This window comes from Trichechus manatus, unplaced genomic scaffold (genome assembly GCF_000243295.1).
Source record: "Trichechus manatus latirostris isolate Lorelei unplaced genomic scaffold, TriManLat1.0 scaffold00159, whole genome shotgun sequence".
Lineage (NCBI taxonomy): Eukaryota > Metazoa > Chordata > Mammalia > Sirenia > Trichechidae > Trichechus > Trichechus manatus.
This window is the reverse complement of record NW_004444095.1, coordinates 4444993-4463895: the sequence shown is the minus strand read 5'-3', so window position 1 is coordinate 4463895 and position 18903 is coordinate 4444993. Positions and strand designations below refer to the sequence as shown.

The 18903-nt window shown below is 39.3% G+C and overlaps 2 protein-coding genes across 2 annotated transcripts; both read right to left on the bottom strand.

Annotated features, from left to right (window-relative positions):
• Positions 1–872: 872 nt before the first annotated feature.
• LOC101359056 (E3 ubiquitin-protein ligase RLIM-like) lies at positions 873–5365 on the bottom strand. The gene is made up of 2 exons (XM_004386237.1): positions 5131–5365; positions 873–2539 (listed from the first exon to the last, which is right to left on the bottom strand). Exons 1-2 carry the CDS (start codon positions 5363–5365, stop codon positions 873–875), a joined length of 1902 nt encoding a protein of 633 aa, XP_004386294.1.
• A 6156-nt stretch (positions 5366–11521) lies between these two features.
• On the bottom strand, positions 11522–12211 carry LOC101358788 (serine/arginine-rich splicing factor 2-like). Its single transcript, XM_012558343.1, has one exon. The coding sequence runs from the start codon at positions 12209–12211 to the stop codon at positions 11522–11524; it is 690 nt and encodes a 229-aa protein (XP_012413797.1).
• Between the last annotated feature and the right edge of the window lie 6692 nt (positions 12212–18903).

Sequence of the window (18903 nt, the reverse complement as noted above, 5' to 3'; positions counted from 1 at the left end):
CTGCCTTAGTAATGAACCCGTTATTAAATTCATTCAGCCACCCCTTTCAAGTGTGCCATCTATTTTCAGACAGGATCCTGATACTTTGGTAGTAGGCGATGGATGAAACTTTAAGGCAGCTACAGGGGGTGGGATAAACTGGTGGTGAAAGAGATAGGAAGAGAAGATTCTTAAAGCTTTTTTACAGTGTGCTATTAATGTAACACTCCTTTGTTTATAATTCTTAAATTGCCTCTTATTTTCTTTTGGCTGGGTTGGTGTTTCTTTACATGCATATTCAAAATAGGACAGGACCATAAAGTGTCTTCGATTTACATAATTAAATAAGACTATTCAACTCTATCTGGTGGCGCAGTGGTTAAAGCACTTGGCTGCTAACAGAAAGGTCGGCAGTTTGAACCTACCAGCGGCTCCGTGGGAGGAAGATGTGGCAGTCTGCTTCTGTAAAGATTAGAGCCTTGGAAACCCTATGGGGAAGTTCTACTCTGTCCTATAGGGTCGCTATGAGTTGGAGTCCACCCGATGGCAACAGGTTTTTTTTTTTTTTAAATTCAAATCTATCTAGAATTGAATGTATCATTTTAAGACTTTCTCTCATGGAATTAGGAACATCCCAACCCAGTGTACCTGCTGTTTCTATAGAAATTCAGTGACCCGCCGTGGTGTGGAATTGATTACTATTGTCAGGTTAAAGATTTTTTAAAATATTTCCTTTTATTCTGAATCAGAAATTGGGGAAATAACAATGATTCCTTCAGAAATCAATGACTCCATTCAGGTTGTTACTTTACATTTAAGCATGACTCAAAAAATGGACAAAAAGCAAGTGAGTGCTATTTGTCCGTCATGATACAGTATATAGAGCTGAGAGATCAGATCTCAAAATTTTCTCTGTCACCAGAAACTATGACTTTACGGCGACAAATTGGACAGGTATTGTTTTCAGCCAGCCAGCGATCGATACAATGGAGATGATATTCATGGGAGCAAGGTAGTATGCAAAGCTTGGTGCCCTCTGTGTAGTCTGTGATGCAAATGCTACAGGATTTTAATGCATCAGGGTCACCAAAGCTTCGCACTTCCAAGTTGTCAATCTGTGCCTTGGTGAGTCCTGTAGGTTGATCCTGATTACCTTCATTTAGGTGGAAAAACTGAGCCAGGTTAAGAAAGGGCCAAGGGTCACTTTCATCCAATATTAATGGGGCCCTATGTTGACCCTCTTGCCTGGCTCCTGATGATGACCCTGATGCTATACTTCCTTGATTACTGTTTTCAAATAACTCTGAGCTAATTTCTGAAATTTCATCACTGGAGCTGGAAACGGACATTGGACTAGAATTTGAACTAGAAATGTAACTGGAGATTGAGCTGGGAATTGATGTAACACTTGGACTGTAATGAATGCTAGGGTTCGAATTAGAACCAGAATGGCTAATGCCATCAGAACCACCATCACTTCCATTCTCTGACTCTGCATATTCTATACTTTGACTTGGAGATGAGCCACTATGCTCTAAATTAGTATCACTGTGCATAAAGTCATTTGACTCATCAAATCCTGTCATCACCTGCCTTACTGTGCTTTGAATTGCATCAGATGTAGTATCACTTACACCAGTATTTAAAGTTCTATGAATGGGGATTCTGATGTAACTGACGTAAGTTCTCACACCTGGCTGTTCAGACTGTGAAAACACATGCCTGAAACCTCCTTGTTCACCCTCGTAAGTGATGTTGTTGCTTGGTGTCTGAGATATTAACGGAGCTGTACTAGCTATGCTGTCTCTCTGCCAATATTCTTCAGAACGAACTCTTCTTACTTCACCATCTAAGAGCATGGTTGGGTTCCTGTGTTCTGATCCCCAAGATTCCTCAATGCTGGTTGTGTCTTGAGAACTTTCTCCTTGAGAGGCATCCACTGCTCGAGAATTTGTAAAAAGACTCCTACTTTGCAAGTCAGTTCCAGTTATTTGCTCTCTTAGTGTTTCATGATGCTGGGTTCTAGAAAAAATCTCAGTCTCATTGACTAGAGGATGCTCAAAAGTCTGAGACGAAGCAATATGATGAGATCTTTGTGAAACTTCACTCATTGGATTCAGAGGTGACCCACTTTCAACTCTTGCTCTGGTTCTCTGATGCTCGGGGCTCATGCTTCTCGGCCTTTTCTGTCCTCTGATAGGTATAGGTATGACTTCTCCTGTTAAAAATGCACTTAGTTCAGCTCTAGTTAGCCATGAAAATGTTGATTGAGAGAGTGGATTTCCCGCTTGCCTTTGGCTGTTATTTTCCATATTTTCTCTCCTGGAAAATCTTGCAGATGGTGCATATTCATTCTCTGGATCTGGGCTCCCATTATGGTCAAAATTCATTTCTAAACTGAATCTGAAATCCCCACTGTTAGGACTAGTCTGGCTGACTTCCCTCCAAGATTCGTTTTCTGTTGGCCCACTTCTTGTTGTATTTTCAATTTGTCCAAAAGTGCTAAGCCAGTCTACAATGGAGTCACTATTAGACACTTCCTCTGGAGAGTTTCCTCCACCTTTTAACAAAAATTGGGGGTGGGGGAGGAAATACTAAAATTAGGACAATCATAAAATAGTGCTCTGATACTATACTGCAAAAACGAGAACTTAAAATGCCAAATGTTTTAAACAGGTATTACATTTACAGAATTCTTTTGTAAACTACACTGTCTAGATTTACAAGTAAAGGTAGGAAAGTTTCAATTTGATGTTTAAAAAGTAAGCTAATCCTAGAGAAATTTAGAAAAAAATTTTTAAAGGTTAATCTGGAAGAAGTCTACTTCCAATATTTAATATTTCATCATATACAGAGCCTAGTATACACTGTGGGGAGGGGAGGAATATCAAAAGACAATTTTTGTAAGTCCACTATCAAAACACTAATGCAATTAAACAAAGTAAGCACCAGTAAGCTACAGTACCAGTATTTTAGTTCAAATTTTTGTCAAATTCTCATTAGTCTACATTAGTTCTTCTAGGTTCTTAAGTGCCTTTGATAATACATGAGGTTAAATTGAAATACAAGACTGTTGTAGCTATTGCCAAAATATAGACAAGGTTTATATGTTTGAAACTATTTGAATACATTTTATTGAACTGAATTGACAGGGAATTGACAGTCAGACCAAATGAACAGACTGAACCTAGCATCATACATATAAAGGCAGGCTCAAGAACCACACTGTTATAGTAGCCTCTTAGTTAGAAAAGTAAAATTCTCTACTTCATACTGGGAGGGAAATACCAGACGTGAGGTTACAGCAGGGTTTCTCAGCCTCAGCACTATTGACATTTGGGCTGGATAATTCTTTGTTGTGGGAGGCTGCTCTGTGCATTGCAGGATGTTTAGAAGCATCTCTGCCCTCTGGCCACTAGTTGCCAGTAGCAGCAGCGCACCCCAGTGTCATAACCAAAAACATCTCCAGACATTACCAAAAGCCTCCAAGGGGGTGGGCAAAATGGCCTGCCCTGGTTGAGAACCACTGTAATGAATGGATCCAGAATCCCTTTGATGCTGACTCAGTATACTTCCTAAATTTAATAGGAACATTCTTTGTTCCTGTTACATCTGGCAAATTGACAATGACAATGAAAGGCTTTCATACTTTAATGGGAGCTGTGAGGCCTTGTGTGACTACCAAAATGTCCGTAGACATTGCCAAACGTCCCCTAGGGAGGGGGGAAGCAAAATCACCCCCAGTTAATGGAGAACATTATTCTGAGTGACATAAGTCAATCACAAAAGGACAAATATTGTATGAGACCTCTACTGTAAAAACTCATGAAAAAGTTTACACACAAAAAGAAACAATCTTTGTTGGTTATGAGGAATCGGAGGCATGGGGGGGGAACTAAATAGGCAATAGATAAGTGGTAACTTTGGTGAAGGGTAAGACAGTACACAATACTGGGGAAGCCAGCACAACTTATATGAGGAAAGGTCATGGAAGCTCCATAGACACATCCAAACTCCCTGAGGGACTGAATTTCTGGGCGGAGGGCTGTGGGGACCATGGTCTCGGGGATCATCTAGCTCAACTGGCATAACATAGTTTATAAAGAAAATGTTCTACATTCTACCTTGGTGAGTAGTGTCTGGGGTCTTAAAAGCCTGTGAGCAGCCATCTAAGATACTCCACTGGTCTCACCTCTTCGGGAGCAAGGGAGAATGAAGAAAATAAGATACATGGAAAAGATTAGCCCAAAGGACTAATGGACCACAACTACCACGGCCTCCACCAGACTGAGTCCAGTACTGAGCCCGGCTACCACCACTCACTGCTCTGACCAGGATCACAGCAGAGGGTCCCGGACAGAGCTGGAGAAAAATGTAGAACAAAATTCTAACTCAGAAAAAAAGATCAAACTTACTGGCCTGACAGAGACTGGAGAAACCCCGAGAGTATGGCCCTCGGACACCCTTTTAGCTCAGTAATGAAGTCACTCCCGAGGTTCACCGTTCAGCCAAAGACTAGACAGCCCCATAAAACAAAACGAGACTAATGGGGCACAACATTCCAGGGACAATGACTAGAAGACAGGAGGGAACAGAAAAGCTGGTGATAGGGAACCCAAGGTTGAGAAGGGACAGTGTTGACATGTCCTGGGGTTGTTAACCACTGTCATAAAACAGTATCTGTACTAACTGTTTAATGAGAAACTATTTGTTCTGTAAATCTTCATCTAAAGTACAATGAAAAAATGTAAAAAAAAAAAAAAATCACCCCCAGTTGAGAATCACTTAGAGTATGCAATATTTCTTTTTGTTGGTGAGGAAGTCACATGTCTATATAGAAGCAATAATTCAGGAAGTGGGAGAAATTTCCAGTCGAGGTGAGAAACCAAGAAAAAAAAATTTTTGACCTCTGTGTGTCCCAATTAAAATAACCCAAATGTGAAGCAGAAAGAAAAAACAAAAAAACGCACAACAAAAAAATCCCACCTTCACATTCTCACTAAACACAATGCTAATTTTCTTTTAATGAGCAGTTACTTAATCTCAAATTAATCTGTGCCATTTTTGTGTAATCTTTGATACTTACTATTATGAAGTTCGTTATCCATTTCACCTCCCCCACCCCATAGGAAAATATGCTTCAATATTCACCTGAGTATTCTGGTGCCGGGTCCTCTTTAATTTCTTGTAGTCTTTCCAGCAACTCGTCTTCAGTACTTTCACCTGGGGTACCTAACAAATTGTTATCCCTCATAAGCCTGTAATCGTCTACACTCAGGTTATTTACAAATCGATAGAAAGCTTCTTCCCGAGCTAATCGGTCCACCTGACTTATGCGGTGGGCTGCAGACTCATTTTCTTCATCGTCGGAATCTGAGTTTTCCATCTTGATGAACAAGTGGATAATTATCTGACTACTAAGACATAGTGCTGAAAAACAATAAACTGGATTTTAGCATTTTTCACTTCCTGCTTCAGTTTTAGGGTTCGGATCCGCCACGGGAGAAGCTCCTACAAGCTTCCGCTACTCCAGCCTCTGGTGAATCTCCGGTTGAGGCCGGCCTCTAGCCCAGCCCCTCTAGGATCCGTTGCCTAGGCAGTCGTTCTTCCCCTTTGTTATGAAACCGGAACTGGATTCTAGTTAGGTTTCGTTTCATTCAAAACCGGTAAATATTGCTGAGCACTTCCGGTATGCTAAGAACCCTGGTTGTGCAGCGGTTAAGAGCTTGCCTGCTAACCAAAAGGTCAGGAGTTCGAATCCACCAGCTGCTCCTTGGAAATTTCATGGGGCAGTTCTGTTTTGTCCTATAGGAATCAACCCGCCGATGATGGGTGTGTTTGATATTGTATACTAAGCACTGTCCTGCATCTCCTCGCTCCCAGGGGAGCCTATTTTCAGATTTTTCAGGAGGCTTTTTCAGGCTCTGATATGCTCCAATTATTTTTAAGCTAAATTACAGGACCCTGAATGCAGCTAGTAGTTACATTACATACGCCTGCCTTCTTCAAAGTGTCATACCTAAGTCTTCCTAGTTAAATGCAATAATTCTCATCTTCAGGTGCCCAGGGACTTCGGTCTTTTCTCTTCATGAATTCCTCAAATCATAGATTCTCACTAAGAAGGCCCACAATTTTTGATAATTCACCAGGGCCCTAGCTGAATCTCTTCGGTTGGTCCCTCTCCCTTTTAATTCTTAATGGCTTCATCTTGCATTGTACAATCAATCCCTCAAACTTCTGTTAAAAAGCTTTGGCAGGTTTGCTGCTAACCCGGAGAATTCCTTAAGGAATCCTCTACAAAGGCATCCAGTTTCATTTTTGTTCTCCTTAGTTATAAATATTGTAAATATAACTCAAACAAAACGAACCAGAACGTCACAGGGACTTTGAAAACAGATCCATAATGGCTATTTTGCCTCCGGTAATGAATGCTGACTTTGCTAATTTTTTTCTATGTATGTTAGTGCAGCGAGGATGGTGTGGTGAAAATGATTATTTGCAATGCTATCTAAAGGAGATCTCTAAGAGCTTTTGGACTCATTAATTAACATTACCAGTCCCTCTTAACACTTATTTTGGAATCCTTCATTCAGGTTTCTTCACGTTAAGGCAGGATTTGGCTACTGAATTTGAGAAATGTTATTCAATTTGACTTATTCAATAAATTAATTCATCCAACATAAACTGAGTCAATTTCTGTCCTAGCCACTAGAAATATGTCAAATGTGTTTTCCTTGGGAATACAGACTTGTACTCCAAGGGAAATACATTCCAGGTGAGGGAAACATTCACATAACAAATAATCAAAATACAATATATTGCTGTAATAGATTTATATATGCAATGTATAAATGTAGTGACATTGGTTATTTAGTGGGAGTTAAGAAATGTTTCATAAAGATATTACATTTAAATCTGAGCCTTCAAATATTGTTTCTGCAGTGGAAAGTGGCAGTTGGGGGACGTGTTGGTGGAGAGAGACCATGTCAGACAGAAGGAACACATTTGAATGACCTTGGCTTGTTTGAGAAACTGTGTGGCCACCCACATATTTGGGGTTGGGGTGGAAATGTGAAATTAAACCAAGAAGGAATAATTGACACAGACTATAAGTTGGGTTTTGATTTTTTCCTACAGGAAATAGGACATGAATTAAGATGTTTTGTTATTTATTGAGGACAATGAATGGAATTTTTTTTTTTTTTTGCCTACCTAGCATCCAGTTAACATTCTAATGGTAACAGCACCCTAATTTTCCAGTAGGGAGGAACCCATTCCCCAACCTTAGTCCAGGTGGTTTAGGTGCAGCTGTTCATTGCCATGGCTAAGGGAATGGACACATGACTCAGCCTTATCAAATCAGCATATCGCATATTGCTGGTTATGGTAGTTGCTTTAGGCATGAGCATGTGACCAAAAGCTGTCCAATAAGGGTTAAATCTGAGATGTTAGCTGGAACTACTGTAAATAAATTATTTTTCCACTATGGTTACTAAGCTGGTGGAACCTAAAGATTTCTGGGATCATCTTTTCTGAGAATGACAAAAACTAATAAAAAGGAAGAGACAGAAAGAAAAGTACAGAGAAAGAGACAGATACCTGAGAATAATTTGAGACATACCTGAAGCCAGAATGTACCTGAAGTTTTTTAGATCTGTAAGACAATGTATTACATCTTTTATATAAGCTTGTTCCTGAAGGATTTCTGTCACTCACAATTGAAAGGGCCTTAATAGTTGCAAAAGAGGAGTGATGTGATCAGTATTTCTAGTTAAATATCAAAGTGATTTTTAATAAATTCACCATGCAAAACTTACTTGAGATTGCCCATTCTATAAAGTTAATGTTTATATAATGTAGGTTTTAATTGGGTTCAGTCTTTTATGAAAATAATATAGAACACAACTTTGCTTTTTCTGTCAATCGTTCGTTTAGTATTTATTAGGCACTGACATTGTGTATAATTATGTTGAATGAAAAACCATTTTCATTTGATTATGAATTAAATGTGGTTATGGCATATAATGTTAATTCTGTTAGAGGAATTGCCTTGCTTTTCTGTACCATAAAGTCCTTTCAAAATGTCCCTATTTTTTATATTTGTTTCATATATTGTACAATGTATTCTGATACCTTGGCCCAATAACATTCCTTTAATTCTCAAATGAAGAGAAAATATCCTGAAGTAAAGTACCACTGAATATTTGGTTTAAATTAAGAAAGAAAATGGTCCTGGTGGGAACTGAAATGTCTTTCACTGATACCTTAATAAAGAGTGAGATAATGTTATGTGACCAATTAACTCCCCGGTGGGATTTGTGGGAGGCCTAAGTTTAGCAAAGTCTTAATTAGTATGAGGAGATGTGTGTGTGTGCATGTGTGTTTCAGCTGTTTAAACAGATGTTTGGTTAGGTTAATAACCATTGACTTAAGTGTACTTTCTGGCTACTAGTAATAGTAGAAGGAACCCTAGTGGTGCAGTGGTTAAAACACTCAGCTGCTAACTGAAAGGTCAGTGGTTGGAACCCACCAGCCACTCCATGGAAGAAAAATTTAACAGTCGGCTTCCATAAAGATTTACAGCCGAAAAATGGACGGATGGAAATGGGGAATTGAGGTGTGGAAGAGGAGAGTGTTGACACATCACAGGGATTGCAATAAACGTCACAAAACAATTTGTGTATAAATTGTTGAATGAGAAACTAATTTGCTCTGTCAAGTTTCACCTAAAGCACAATTTAAAAAAAAATTACAGCCTTGGAAACCCTATGGGGCAGTTCTACTCTGTCCTGCAGGGTCGCTATGAGTCGGAATTGACTCAATGTCAATGGGTAATAATTCTGTTGCCATCGAGTCGATTCCAACTCACAGTGACCCTATAGAACAGGGTAGAACAGCCCCATAGGGTTTCCAAGGAGCAGCTGGTGGATTTGAACTGCTGACTTGTTGGTTAGCAGCCTGAGCTCCTAGATATAATTCATTTAATTTTTGAAATTTCCTCTGCAATGAGAATGTGTTTATTCTCAAATACTGAGGCCCTGCAACGTTATAATTCTTATCTAAAATAGTATTGTTTTTAATATTTATTCCCAAATACCTCACACACACACACACACACACACACACACACAAACACACTCTTCAATATACTGTAAAACAAGGCAGTATACTGAGACAATTCAATGTACAGGCATTCCCCAGGTTACGAACTTTTGATTTATGGACAACTCCTACTTGCCCTTTAATATTATACAAATTTGCCCTCACTTTCAAACGACTGAACCGCTATTCGCAACAAATTCTTCATCACAATCACCTTCACTTGCTGCACGTGCAGCTTTTAAAGCATTGAAAAGGCTTCGAGCCTTTCCTTGCACTAAAAAACCGAAAAACTGTTGCTGTCGATTCTGACTCATAGTGACCCTATAGGGCAGAGTAGAACTACCCCATAGGTTTCCAAAGAGTGCCTGATGGATTTAAACTGCCGACCTTCTGGTTAGCAGCTGTAGCTCTCAACCACTACACCACAAGGGTTTCCCCAAAGTAAGGCTAAATAACAACCATATGCCTGTTCTGAAAGAAAAAAAAAAAAAAAACCCGTTGCGGTAGAGTAGATTCTGACTCCTACAAATTCGACTTAAAGACACACTTAGGAACGGATCTTGTTTGTAACGCAGGACTGCCGGTATAGGAAAGAGCATTTATTTGGGAATTAGGGATGCAGGTTGAAGTCTACCAATAATTGCTTGCCTAATCATTTAATCTACAGTTTCTTAAGTTGTAATATGAGAAGGTTGAATCTATTTTTTTTAATGTCTGATAGTTTCTCAGATAAAGAAAATTGGGCAGTGGGAACTGAAAATAATGCATGAACCAGGGTGCTGAACTGGCAACCATATGAAGATGAAAGGTTGAGTGGGACTAGAATTAGTATCAGAGAGATACTGAGCTAAAACAGTAGTAAGGGAATCAGAGCAGGCCCAAATTCCAAAGTCAAGCCAGGAATAACTGTCTCCCAGAACATTAATTCAAAGCTAGTAAGTTAAAATGGACTATTAAGTCATAGGAGGCTATTCAAAAAGATTCTGAGTAGAGACGGTAGAAGGTCATGACAACCTTGGGGAGCAAAGCTGTGAGGTAGTAGCAGACGTGTGCAACTTTAATTACAGCTTGCTAAATTAAAATATTTACACCTTGGATCTCTGAAAGTTCCTACTCTGTTGTCTTGATAATTTATTGTTTATCAAACATTTGAGAAGGATGACCTCAAGGTCTTTTTGTTTCACAACTTTCTGAAAGAAAATCACATCGATCTTTTTTTAAATTTTTAATGTTTAAAGCTAAAACCAAGAAAAATATTTTAATTAAACCCCAAAGTGGCTACAGTACAGAACATGCATAAGCAAAAAGATTACACCATATTATCAATACTTATTTGCTTCATTAACACTTTTCATATTTAAGTTCATAAATGACAAACAAAACCCCAAACCCATTGCCACTGAGTCTATTCTGACTCACAGCGACCCTACGCGTCAGACAGGGTAGAACTGCCCCATGGGCTTTCCAAGGAGCGCCTGGTGGATTCAAACTGCTGACCTTTATGGTTAGCAGCCATAGCTCTTAACGACTATGCCACCAGGGTTTCCCCATGAATGAAGATGATCAGATTTACCATTTGGTGGGTGAGAGGTAAAAATAAAGGTATATTTCTCATCCTCTAGATGTGCTCACTGTTATTTATATGCAAGGCCTGGGTGACTAGAAGTGGAGTTGTCATTTTAATAAACTGAACAGCCATTTGTTTCTGCATAACAAGCCATCTTTACACAGGAACAACCAGGAGAAACAGGAAATAGCTAAGTACTGGGCACTGCAAAACACCACCTTAATAACTAAGCCAGCATAACTCAACTGCTATACAACTGTGCCTAGTACACAAAAGCACAGAAAAGATTAGAATTGTTGTTTGGTAAATACTTCTTTCCAAGAGTCAAGTATTTTCACCTGAAATGTGTTTCTACAAATATGGGTTCAGACTACCATTTAGATCTGAAGGTAAGTAGCATACACAAATAAACTTACATAAACTATTATAGGTCTTTAATTTTATAAATAACGAAGACAATATTTAGTCAATCTCTTAACACTTTTTTGCTACTCAACAAGAAATGGTTGCACACATTTTCTTAAGTCAGGAGACCACATATTAGGTTACCAAACTTACTTTCAAGCAAAAAAGTCAGTATTATATAAGAAAGAATGAAAATTTACCTTAAGTATCCAAACCAATAATGACAACTGAAGTCGTTCACCTCACTAGCTTACAAGAAATTTGAGTAACAGCAACAAATACCACATAAAATGCTTACCCCCGAGGCAAAACTTAAAATCAAGTAAAAAGTTAGACAACATGTTATGAAATAACCTTTAATAGTTAGTGGCTTGTTCCAAGGACTCTTGGTGTGGACTGAATAAATGGTCTTGTCTCCTCCCACCCCTCCAAGTCCTCAGTTACTTGGTTGGCCTATGAATCATTATTTTAATAGGACAAATCTCCTTCCTCTTCTGGGAGCTTGCGGAGACTCCTGGATCGCGATCTGGATTTGTATTCCTTCCTGTATCCTGCTGGAAGGCTTCTTGACCTTGATCTTGACCTGGACTTGGTCAGCGAGCGAGATCTTGACACTGAGGAGGACCTGGAACGGGATCTTCGGGTAGATCGGGATGTAGAGGTTGATCGAGATCTTCTGCGAAGGCGAGAACAGGATCGAGAGCGAGACCAAGACTTTGAGAGGCTGATGCGCGATCTGCTCCTGGATCGGAACCGGCTCCTGCTACAGGAACGGCTAGGACAAGGACGCCACGGCCTGCGGCTCTTGTTTTCATAGTCATCTTCTTTGTACCTGCGGGATGGCCTTCCCCGGCGGCCATAGTAGGGATCTGTGGGGCGACCGTAGCGGGCCATCTGCACCCGAAGCTCACGACCATCCAGCACGACCCCATCTAAGGCGTCCATGGCATCCTCGGCGTCACACTTGTAGTAGAAGCGGACAAAAGCGAAGCCACGGGACTCTTTAGTGAAGTGGTTCCGCGGAATGTACACGTCGCCGATGCTCCCGTACTTCTCGAAGATGCGCCTCAGAGTATTGGGCGAGGTGCGGTAGGTCAGGTTGTCCACCTTGAGAGAGGTCATGCCCTCCACATTGGGAGGAGAGCGACCGTAACTCATGGCCTTCGAGACCTTAGCCGGAGCCCTGCGAATTCCAAACAGGCGTGGTAACGACCTGCACACGTGACCCAGGCGGTTCCAACGGTTTCCTGAGCTTTGTTGCGCTCTAGGCTCCGCCTCTTCCGCTTTCTGCGTGTCTTCCGTGCGCAGGTGCTTAGGGCGGAAGATGTTTGCCTACCTGTGGAGCTGAGACCTGCTGAGAAACAGCTCCATACTCATTTTTTAGAAGGTAAGTATTCATGATCATAACACAGTCATTTTGTGACTTTTCCAGTATAAATCCAAATATCCAGATTTAATTATAGATAAAAGAATAGATAGATACATGAGAGTTGATACGACTATGAATGTGAGTTGAAATACTTTTTCAATGCTAATTTATATGAAACAGAAACATTTGGAAATTTAGAGAAAAAAAATCGTGCACAAGTAAGAGTGATTCAATAGTATTACCAGGCAAAGAGAGATTGAGAGCCATCTATAGGGTGTGAACTGTAATCAGAAACTCAGTATGTGTCCCCTTCTCTTCTATAGGCTGTTTGAAAAGTTAATAAGTAAAAGATGTCATGATTTGTGAATCCACATTATATAACCGAATATAACCCAGATTATTAGAGTTGACTGCTTCCTTATTAATTGAGCTCGTATACTACCTGATAGAGTAAGTCTGTTTGGTGTAGTGTTCATTTTAAAAGTTTTCTTTTAGAGTTAATAATTATATTTCATCAAATTGTTGACAAGACATCTTTTCCCATGAATCATGGTCATTGTACTACAATAGATTAGTTTGGTAATGATTTAGAGAAGTGGAAAATCGTATTTTACTAAATATTTCTCACCTTCAATGAACTTTGTGTACTCTTTGCAAGCCACAATGTCTTATGCACATTATGAACTCATATATAAGTGCTTTGGTTATAATATATGGATACTGATACATAACAAGCTACACCAAAACTTACTGGCTTAAACGAATTATTTGTCAATACTATGTCTAAGAATTCTATGGCTCAGGAATTCAGACAGGGGATATTGTACTTGTTTCTGCTCCATTAAATCTGGTGCATTAGCTAGGGTGACTGTAATGGCTTGGGGATGGAACAACTGGGTGTTGGCTGGTTCTCTTTCTCTCCTCTCTCTCACCCCGCCCCCTTTCCATAGCCTCTTCTTAGCCGTAGCCTCAGTCAGATTTCTCACGTGGTGGCTCAGATTCACAAAGGATTATAGCAGAAGCACCAGTGATCTTAAAGTCTAGGCCCTGGCTAGGTACAGCGTCACTTCTGCATCACTCCCGAGGTATTCCATTGGACAAAGAAACCATAGGCCTGTCCAGGATCAAAAAAAAAACCCATTGCTGTCGAGTCGGTTCTGACTCATAGTGACTATATAGGACAGAGTAGAACTGCCCCATAGGGTCTCCTAGGCTGTAATCTTTACAGAAGCTGACTGCCACATCTTTCTCCCAAATAGTGGCTAGCGGGTTCGACTGCCAACCTTTCGGTTAGCAGCCGAGTGCTTAACTACTGCGCCACCAGGGCACCTTCCCAGGATTAAAGGGAGGGAAAAGACTCATCTCTCAATGAAAGGAGTGTAGATTTTTGAGTTGCTTATGGTTCTTATTGGGAGTGCACTCCATTAGACAAACACACACACACACTCTTTGTTGAGCTGCTTATGATTCTTATTGGGAGTTCATTCAATTAGCCAAAAGTGACACCCACGTTTCCTTTCAAGACAGACCCTGTCTACCTTGGGTCACCTGTGAGGCTGATGTGGGATAGCGTTTTTAAAGATTTTTTCAAAGTCCTGTTGCCCAGCAAAGAGAGTTTGTGAGGCATGCTTTGAAATTTTTCTGAGGTCTTAAACAAGGATCTTATAGCTACACCCTTGACTTCATCTTCACCCTGAGACCAGGTTTTACTGTCCAGGTTTTGCCTTTACCCTGAGGCCATTTTTTACTTTTGAACTTTTTTTGGTGGGGGCGGGGGGAGGTTGGACAGACTGTCCTGGAAACTCTATATGTTGTCTATACTTTTTTTCTAAAAGTGAACAGTTCCTTCTCTTTCTCCTCATGTATTAACATAGAATTTAGAAGAATCCAGTTGATTTTACCTCTTTCTAGAAATCTTCCCAGCCAGATCCATGAGTTTTTTTAGGTATGCTTTTTATTTTCCACAATGCTCCAGGTGATAGTTTTACTAACTGTTCTGTGGTATATAACTTAGTTATTCATTTCTTCATGCACTCTTTCCTTTCTTTCTAAAGCCTTCAAGCTTTAGCAGAATTGTTTCATGGACTACTAAAGAACATATAATATGCATTTTTTAGTTGTTCAAGCTACTGTATCTCACTTTTTCAAGAAAGAAGACTTTAGTTCTTAATTATATGAGTTCCCTTAAGAGAAATAATCCCACAGTTAAGATGAATTGATGGATATTTTTTCCCAATTAACAAAAATGACAGCAAACATGTTAGAATTGTTATAAAAATTGTATGGACTTTTATCCAGTTAAAGGACTCTATGCCTTTTCATAAATTAGTTTTATGAGAACAATTCATAATGTCCTTCATCAAAATCAGGTTTGATTTATGTCAGATTGGAGATAGTACTAAACCAACTTCTGGGAACTTAGTTTCCCATCTTGGCTCCGCCATAAGCCATAAATCTACAGATTGAGTCAACTCCTAGGCTCAAGTTTTAACCTCTGTTAAATGAGGGAGTTGGACCAGTTGATCTTTGTGTTCTATTCCAGCTGCAGAACATTACTTACTGACAATTGTTGAAATGTTTATTTTTAAAACTGACAAAAATTCAAATAAATTTATTAAAACTCATAATAAAAATAATAAAAGTCTTTTTCAAAATGATACTTTACAAGCATCTTTGTGTTGGATTCAATTCTCCAACAACACTTCACTCATTTAAAAGGACCACTACTATATGATTTGGATCAAGAAAAGAATCACCTCAGAAACTTTATAGGTTTGTTTTCAAAGGGATGGATCCCTGATTTAGAAGTCAGGAAACACGTGTTCTTGTTTTACTTTCTCTCTTCACTGTCTATGATTTGAGACAATAACCCTTAAAAAGTGTTAACACCTGCTGTGCTAAACAGGATCCTGTATTTTGTGAGATGATTTGAGAATTTGCTAAGTGTAGTATCAACTTGGTCCTTGCAACTGAAACAATTTGAAGTCTATTGGAATAGTCTCCCCATGGAGTTTATCCTCCTTGCTCCATACTGCTATTTCTTTATTTTACACAAATATTTGTAGACTTACTAGTATAAGTATAAAACTGTTCTTGATGCCATCTGTTTTTCAGTTTACTTATCTACTACATGAAAAGATAAAAATGAATTGGTTAAAAATATTCTGTGGCTATTTAGAACCTCTTTATTTAACAGAAAGGATTAGAAACCTAGGCTACCAGGAGAATGCTGTACTGTATGTTGTAGGTAGAAAAATTGGGGGCCAATAATGTGAAGATAGGAAAATAAAACAATAGGGTTTGAATTAAACTATAAAATTAACATATTGAGTCAGAGAAGAAATATGTGGTTGTGTACTTTATGGAGACAGAAAAACCACAAAGTCTTGTCCATTAACTGATTAAATGAATATGTGAGAAAAGCTACTGTTCTTAAAATATTGAAAGTCTACTGCAAGCCACACACTGTGTCAAGCATTTGAATACAATTATAAATAAAAATGCATTGTTCTTTTTCTCCTTGAACTTATATCAGTTATAATAATTGCTATGATAAGAGAAATGAAAGAAGGATATTTACTCCCAAAACAGTATATCAGTGTAGAACAGAGTTAGTCATGGAAGCATAGAAAAAGGAAGGTGTAGAGTAATATATTGGATAAATGCCTTCATTTCTTTCCCGTTACCAAGGAATATCATGAGGCCAAGGGGTAGGCATATCTGTGCCTTGCAGATGGATATATACTAGCCATTAGGATATTTCAGGGGAGCCCTGTTGGTGAAATGGTTAAGCGCTGAGATGCTAACCGAAAGATTGATGGTTGGAACCCACCAGCTGCACCATGGAAGAAAATACCTGGTAACCTACTTCCTTAAAGACTATAGCCTAGGAGAACTTATGGGGCAGTTCTATTCTGTCCTTTAGGGTCCATATGAGTCAGAATCCACTCGAGACGCACAACAACAGCAGCAGGATATTTCAAGTAACTCCTTTTTCTCCAATTCTTTGTCATCAAGAACCTTACAGTTGTATTTTAGCTTCCCAAGTAGATATGCCTCTTGGGAGAAAAATGTGCTGATCAATATAAAAACATCCATTTGAAATTAATATTTCCAAATATTAATCAATAAATTCATGTTTTTGAGTTTCATTCCCACATTTCACAAATTTCGTATGACTTTAGAGATGTGAGCCAGGGCTCAAAACCCAATAACCTATGAGTTCAGTAATGAGTATTATAACCTAAAAGCCCATATATACTTTTGGAGCATGGTGACCCCGTCAAGGTGTTTTCACTTCCTAGTCCTGTGTGAGTCCAGTCAGCCTTCCCCAGTCAAAGCTTCCTTATCCTATTGTCTTGTTGCCATCCTCAAACTGCAACACTCAGCATACACTGGGTGGAAGACAATAATATGTTGAAGGAGGTCTGTGCCAGGCTCTTCAGTCCGGAAACAAAGCCATATACCTTTCACTGTGTGGTGAATTCTTGGATAAAAAATTACTAAGAGGAACCCATTGGGAGATGTTTGAGACACAAGTCTCATCACTCTGTGGACACAAGGAAGTAGGTTGTGACCATCAGTTCTAGACTTCTGTCCTCCCCCGATCCACCCAGTACTTCCCTTAGTATGTTTAAAGGATTACTGGTCTCAGTAGATGCTCTGTGAGAAATAGGATTTGTAATAATATATGTTTGGTAAGTGCTACATATGCATACCCTTCCTAGCAACTGATGGAGAATGTTAACATATTAAACACTGAATGACAGAGAATTTTATGGGTTGAATTGTGTTCCCCAAAAATATGTGTTGTGTAGTAGAGCCCTGGTGGCCCAGCGGTTAAGAGTTATGGCTGGTAACCAAAAGGACGGCAGTTTGAATCCACCAGCTGCTCCTTGGAAACCCTACGGTTGCAGTTCTACTCTGTCCTAGAGGGTCGCCATGAATCGGAATCGACTCGACAGCAACGGGTTTGGTTTTTGGGTTTGATACTTGTAGCTATAATCTCATTTGGGAGTGGGTTTTCTTTTTTTTGTTAATGAGGCAGTACTAATGTAGAGTGTGTCTTAAATCAGTCTCTTTTTGAGATATAAAAGCGGAGACTGGGGAAGGTAGATGTCAAGGAACAGATGCTGAATAGAGATGAGGACCTTCCCTGAGAGCAGACAGAGAGAGAACCTTTCCTTAGAGCCGGTACCTTGAATTAGGACTACTAGCCTCCTCAACTGTGAGAAAACAAATTTGTGTTTGTTAAAGCCACTCACTTGTAGTATTTCTATTATAGTAGCACTAGATACCTAAGAAAAAAAAATTTGTCTAACATTTGTGGCACCAGCATTTCATAAAAGTATTTTACCAAAGAACCCATTTTCCCTTCTTCCACTATTACACACACACACACAGCACACAGAGAACACAGTATACGAATTGTAATATTCTAATATATCGAAATACTCTTTCCTCTTAATATACTTGGAGAAAAATCCAACCAGATTCTTTTTTTTTTTTTTCAACTAGATTCCTTTTGATGATATACCAAACTTTTTCTTTATTCTATGTCATTTGTTTGTTTATTAGAGTCCTGGCAGAAAACATAATTCACCCCAGGTATTTCAGTCAGGAAGCCCTGGTGGCGTAGTGATTAAGAGCTCAGCTGCTAACCAAAAGGTCAACAGTTCAAATCCACCAGCTGCTCCTTGGAAACCCTATGGGGCAGTGCTACTCTGTCCTATAGGGTCGCTATGAGTCGGCATCGACTCAAGGCAATGGTTTTTTTTTTATTTCAATTAAACAAATTTTAACTAAGGGGCTATTAAAGAGATATGTACAGGGTAAAAGAAACAAAAAACGAAATGATGATTGGTATTTAGAGAGTAGCAACAGCATGACTCTTTTACCCCTTTAGGGCTGAAGGGCAGGGTTTTGAGAAAAGTGTTACTGAAATTTGTGAGAACTAGCACCTTGGAGGTGGGAGAACCACCCAGTGAGAGAGCTGCTCATGGAGAGATTCAGCAACTGCCCAAGATGTGGCTCTGGAGCAAGGAAGGACTGGATTAGATACACCCCAACTTTTCTTCTTTTCACTGACATCCAGTTAATGCTCCTGGTTGGCTGTATTTAACTAGAAGTCAACGAGGGAGCCTGGAAGCTGCAGTTTGTATGGAACCTTCCAAGGCAGAACAGTTTAGAGAGAAGCAGAAAATGAAGCAGAATGTGTCCTGTTTTGCTATCATTACGAGTACCTTGAGTCAGGCATATTTTGTTACACTAAAATATCTGCATTAAGAGGTCAGCAGTAACCCCTGTGTTCTAGTTTGGTAATTTAAATATAAGTACTTCATTTTGCAATAAAGATGTTTCAGAGTTTTGTTGTTGTTGTTTTGCTTCTTTGTTCGATTTTGCCTTGAAGTCTCGTGTTCTTACTGAATTTACTGCCTACCTTCTAAGTCAACTGCATTGATAAATTTATTTTAAATAGAAT

Coding starts and splice junctions, on each gene's coding strand:
- LOC101359056 (XM_004386237.1), bottom strand. CDS start 5,365: ATGGAAAACTCAGATTCCGACGATGAAGAAAATGAGTCTGCAGCCCAC. Junction 2,540..5,130: donor CCCGGCACCAGAATACTCAG/GTGAATATTGAA, acceptor TTTTGTTAAAAG/GTGGAGGAAACTCTCCAGAG.
- LOC101358788 (XM_012558343.1), bottom strand. CDS start 12,211: ATGAGTTACGGTCGCTCTCCTCCCAATGTGGAGGGCATGACCTCTCTC.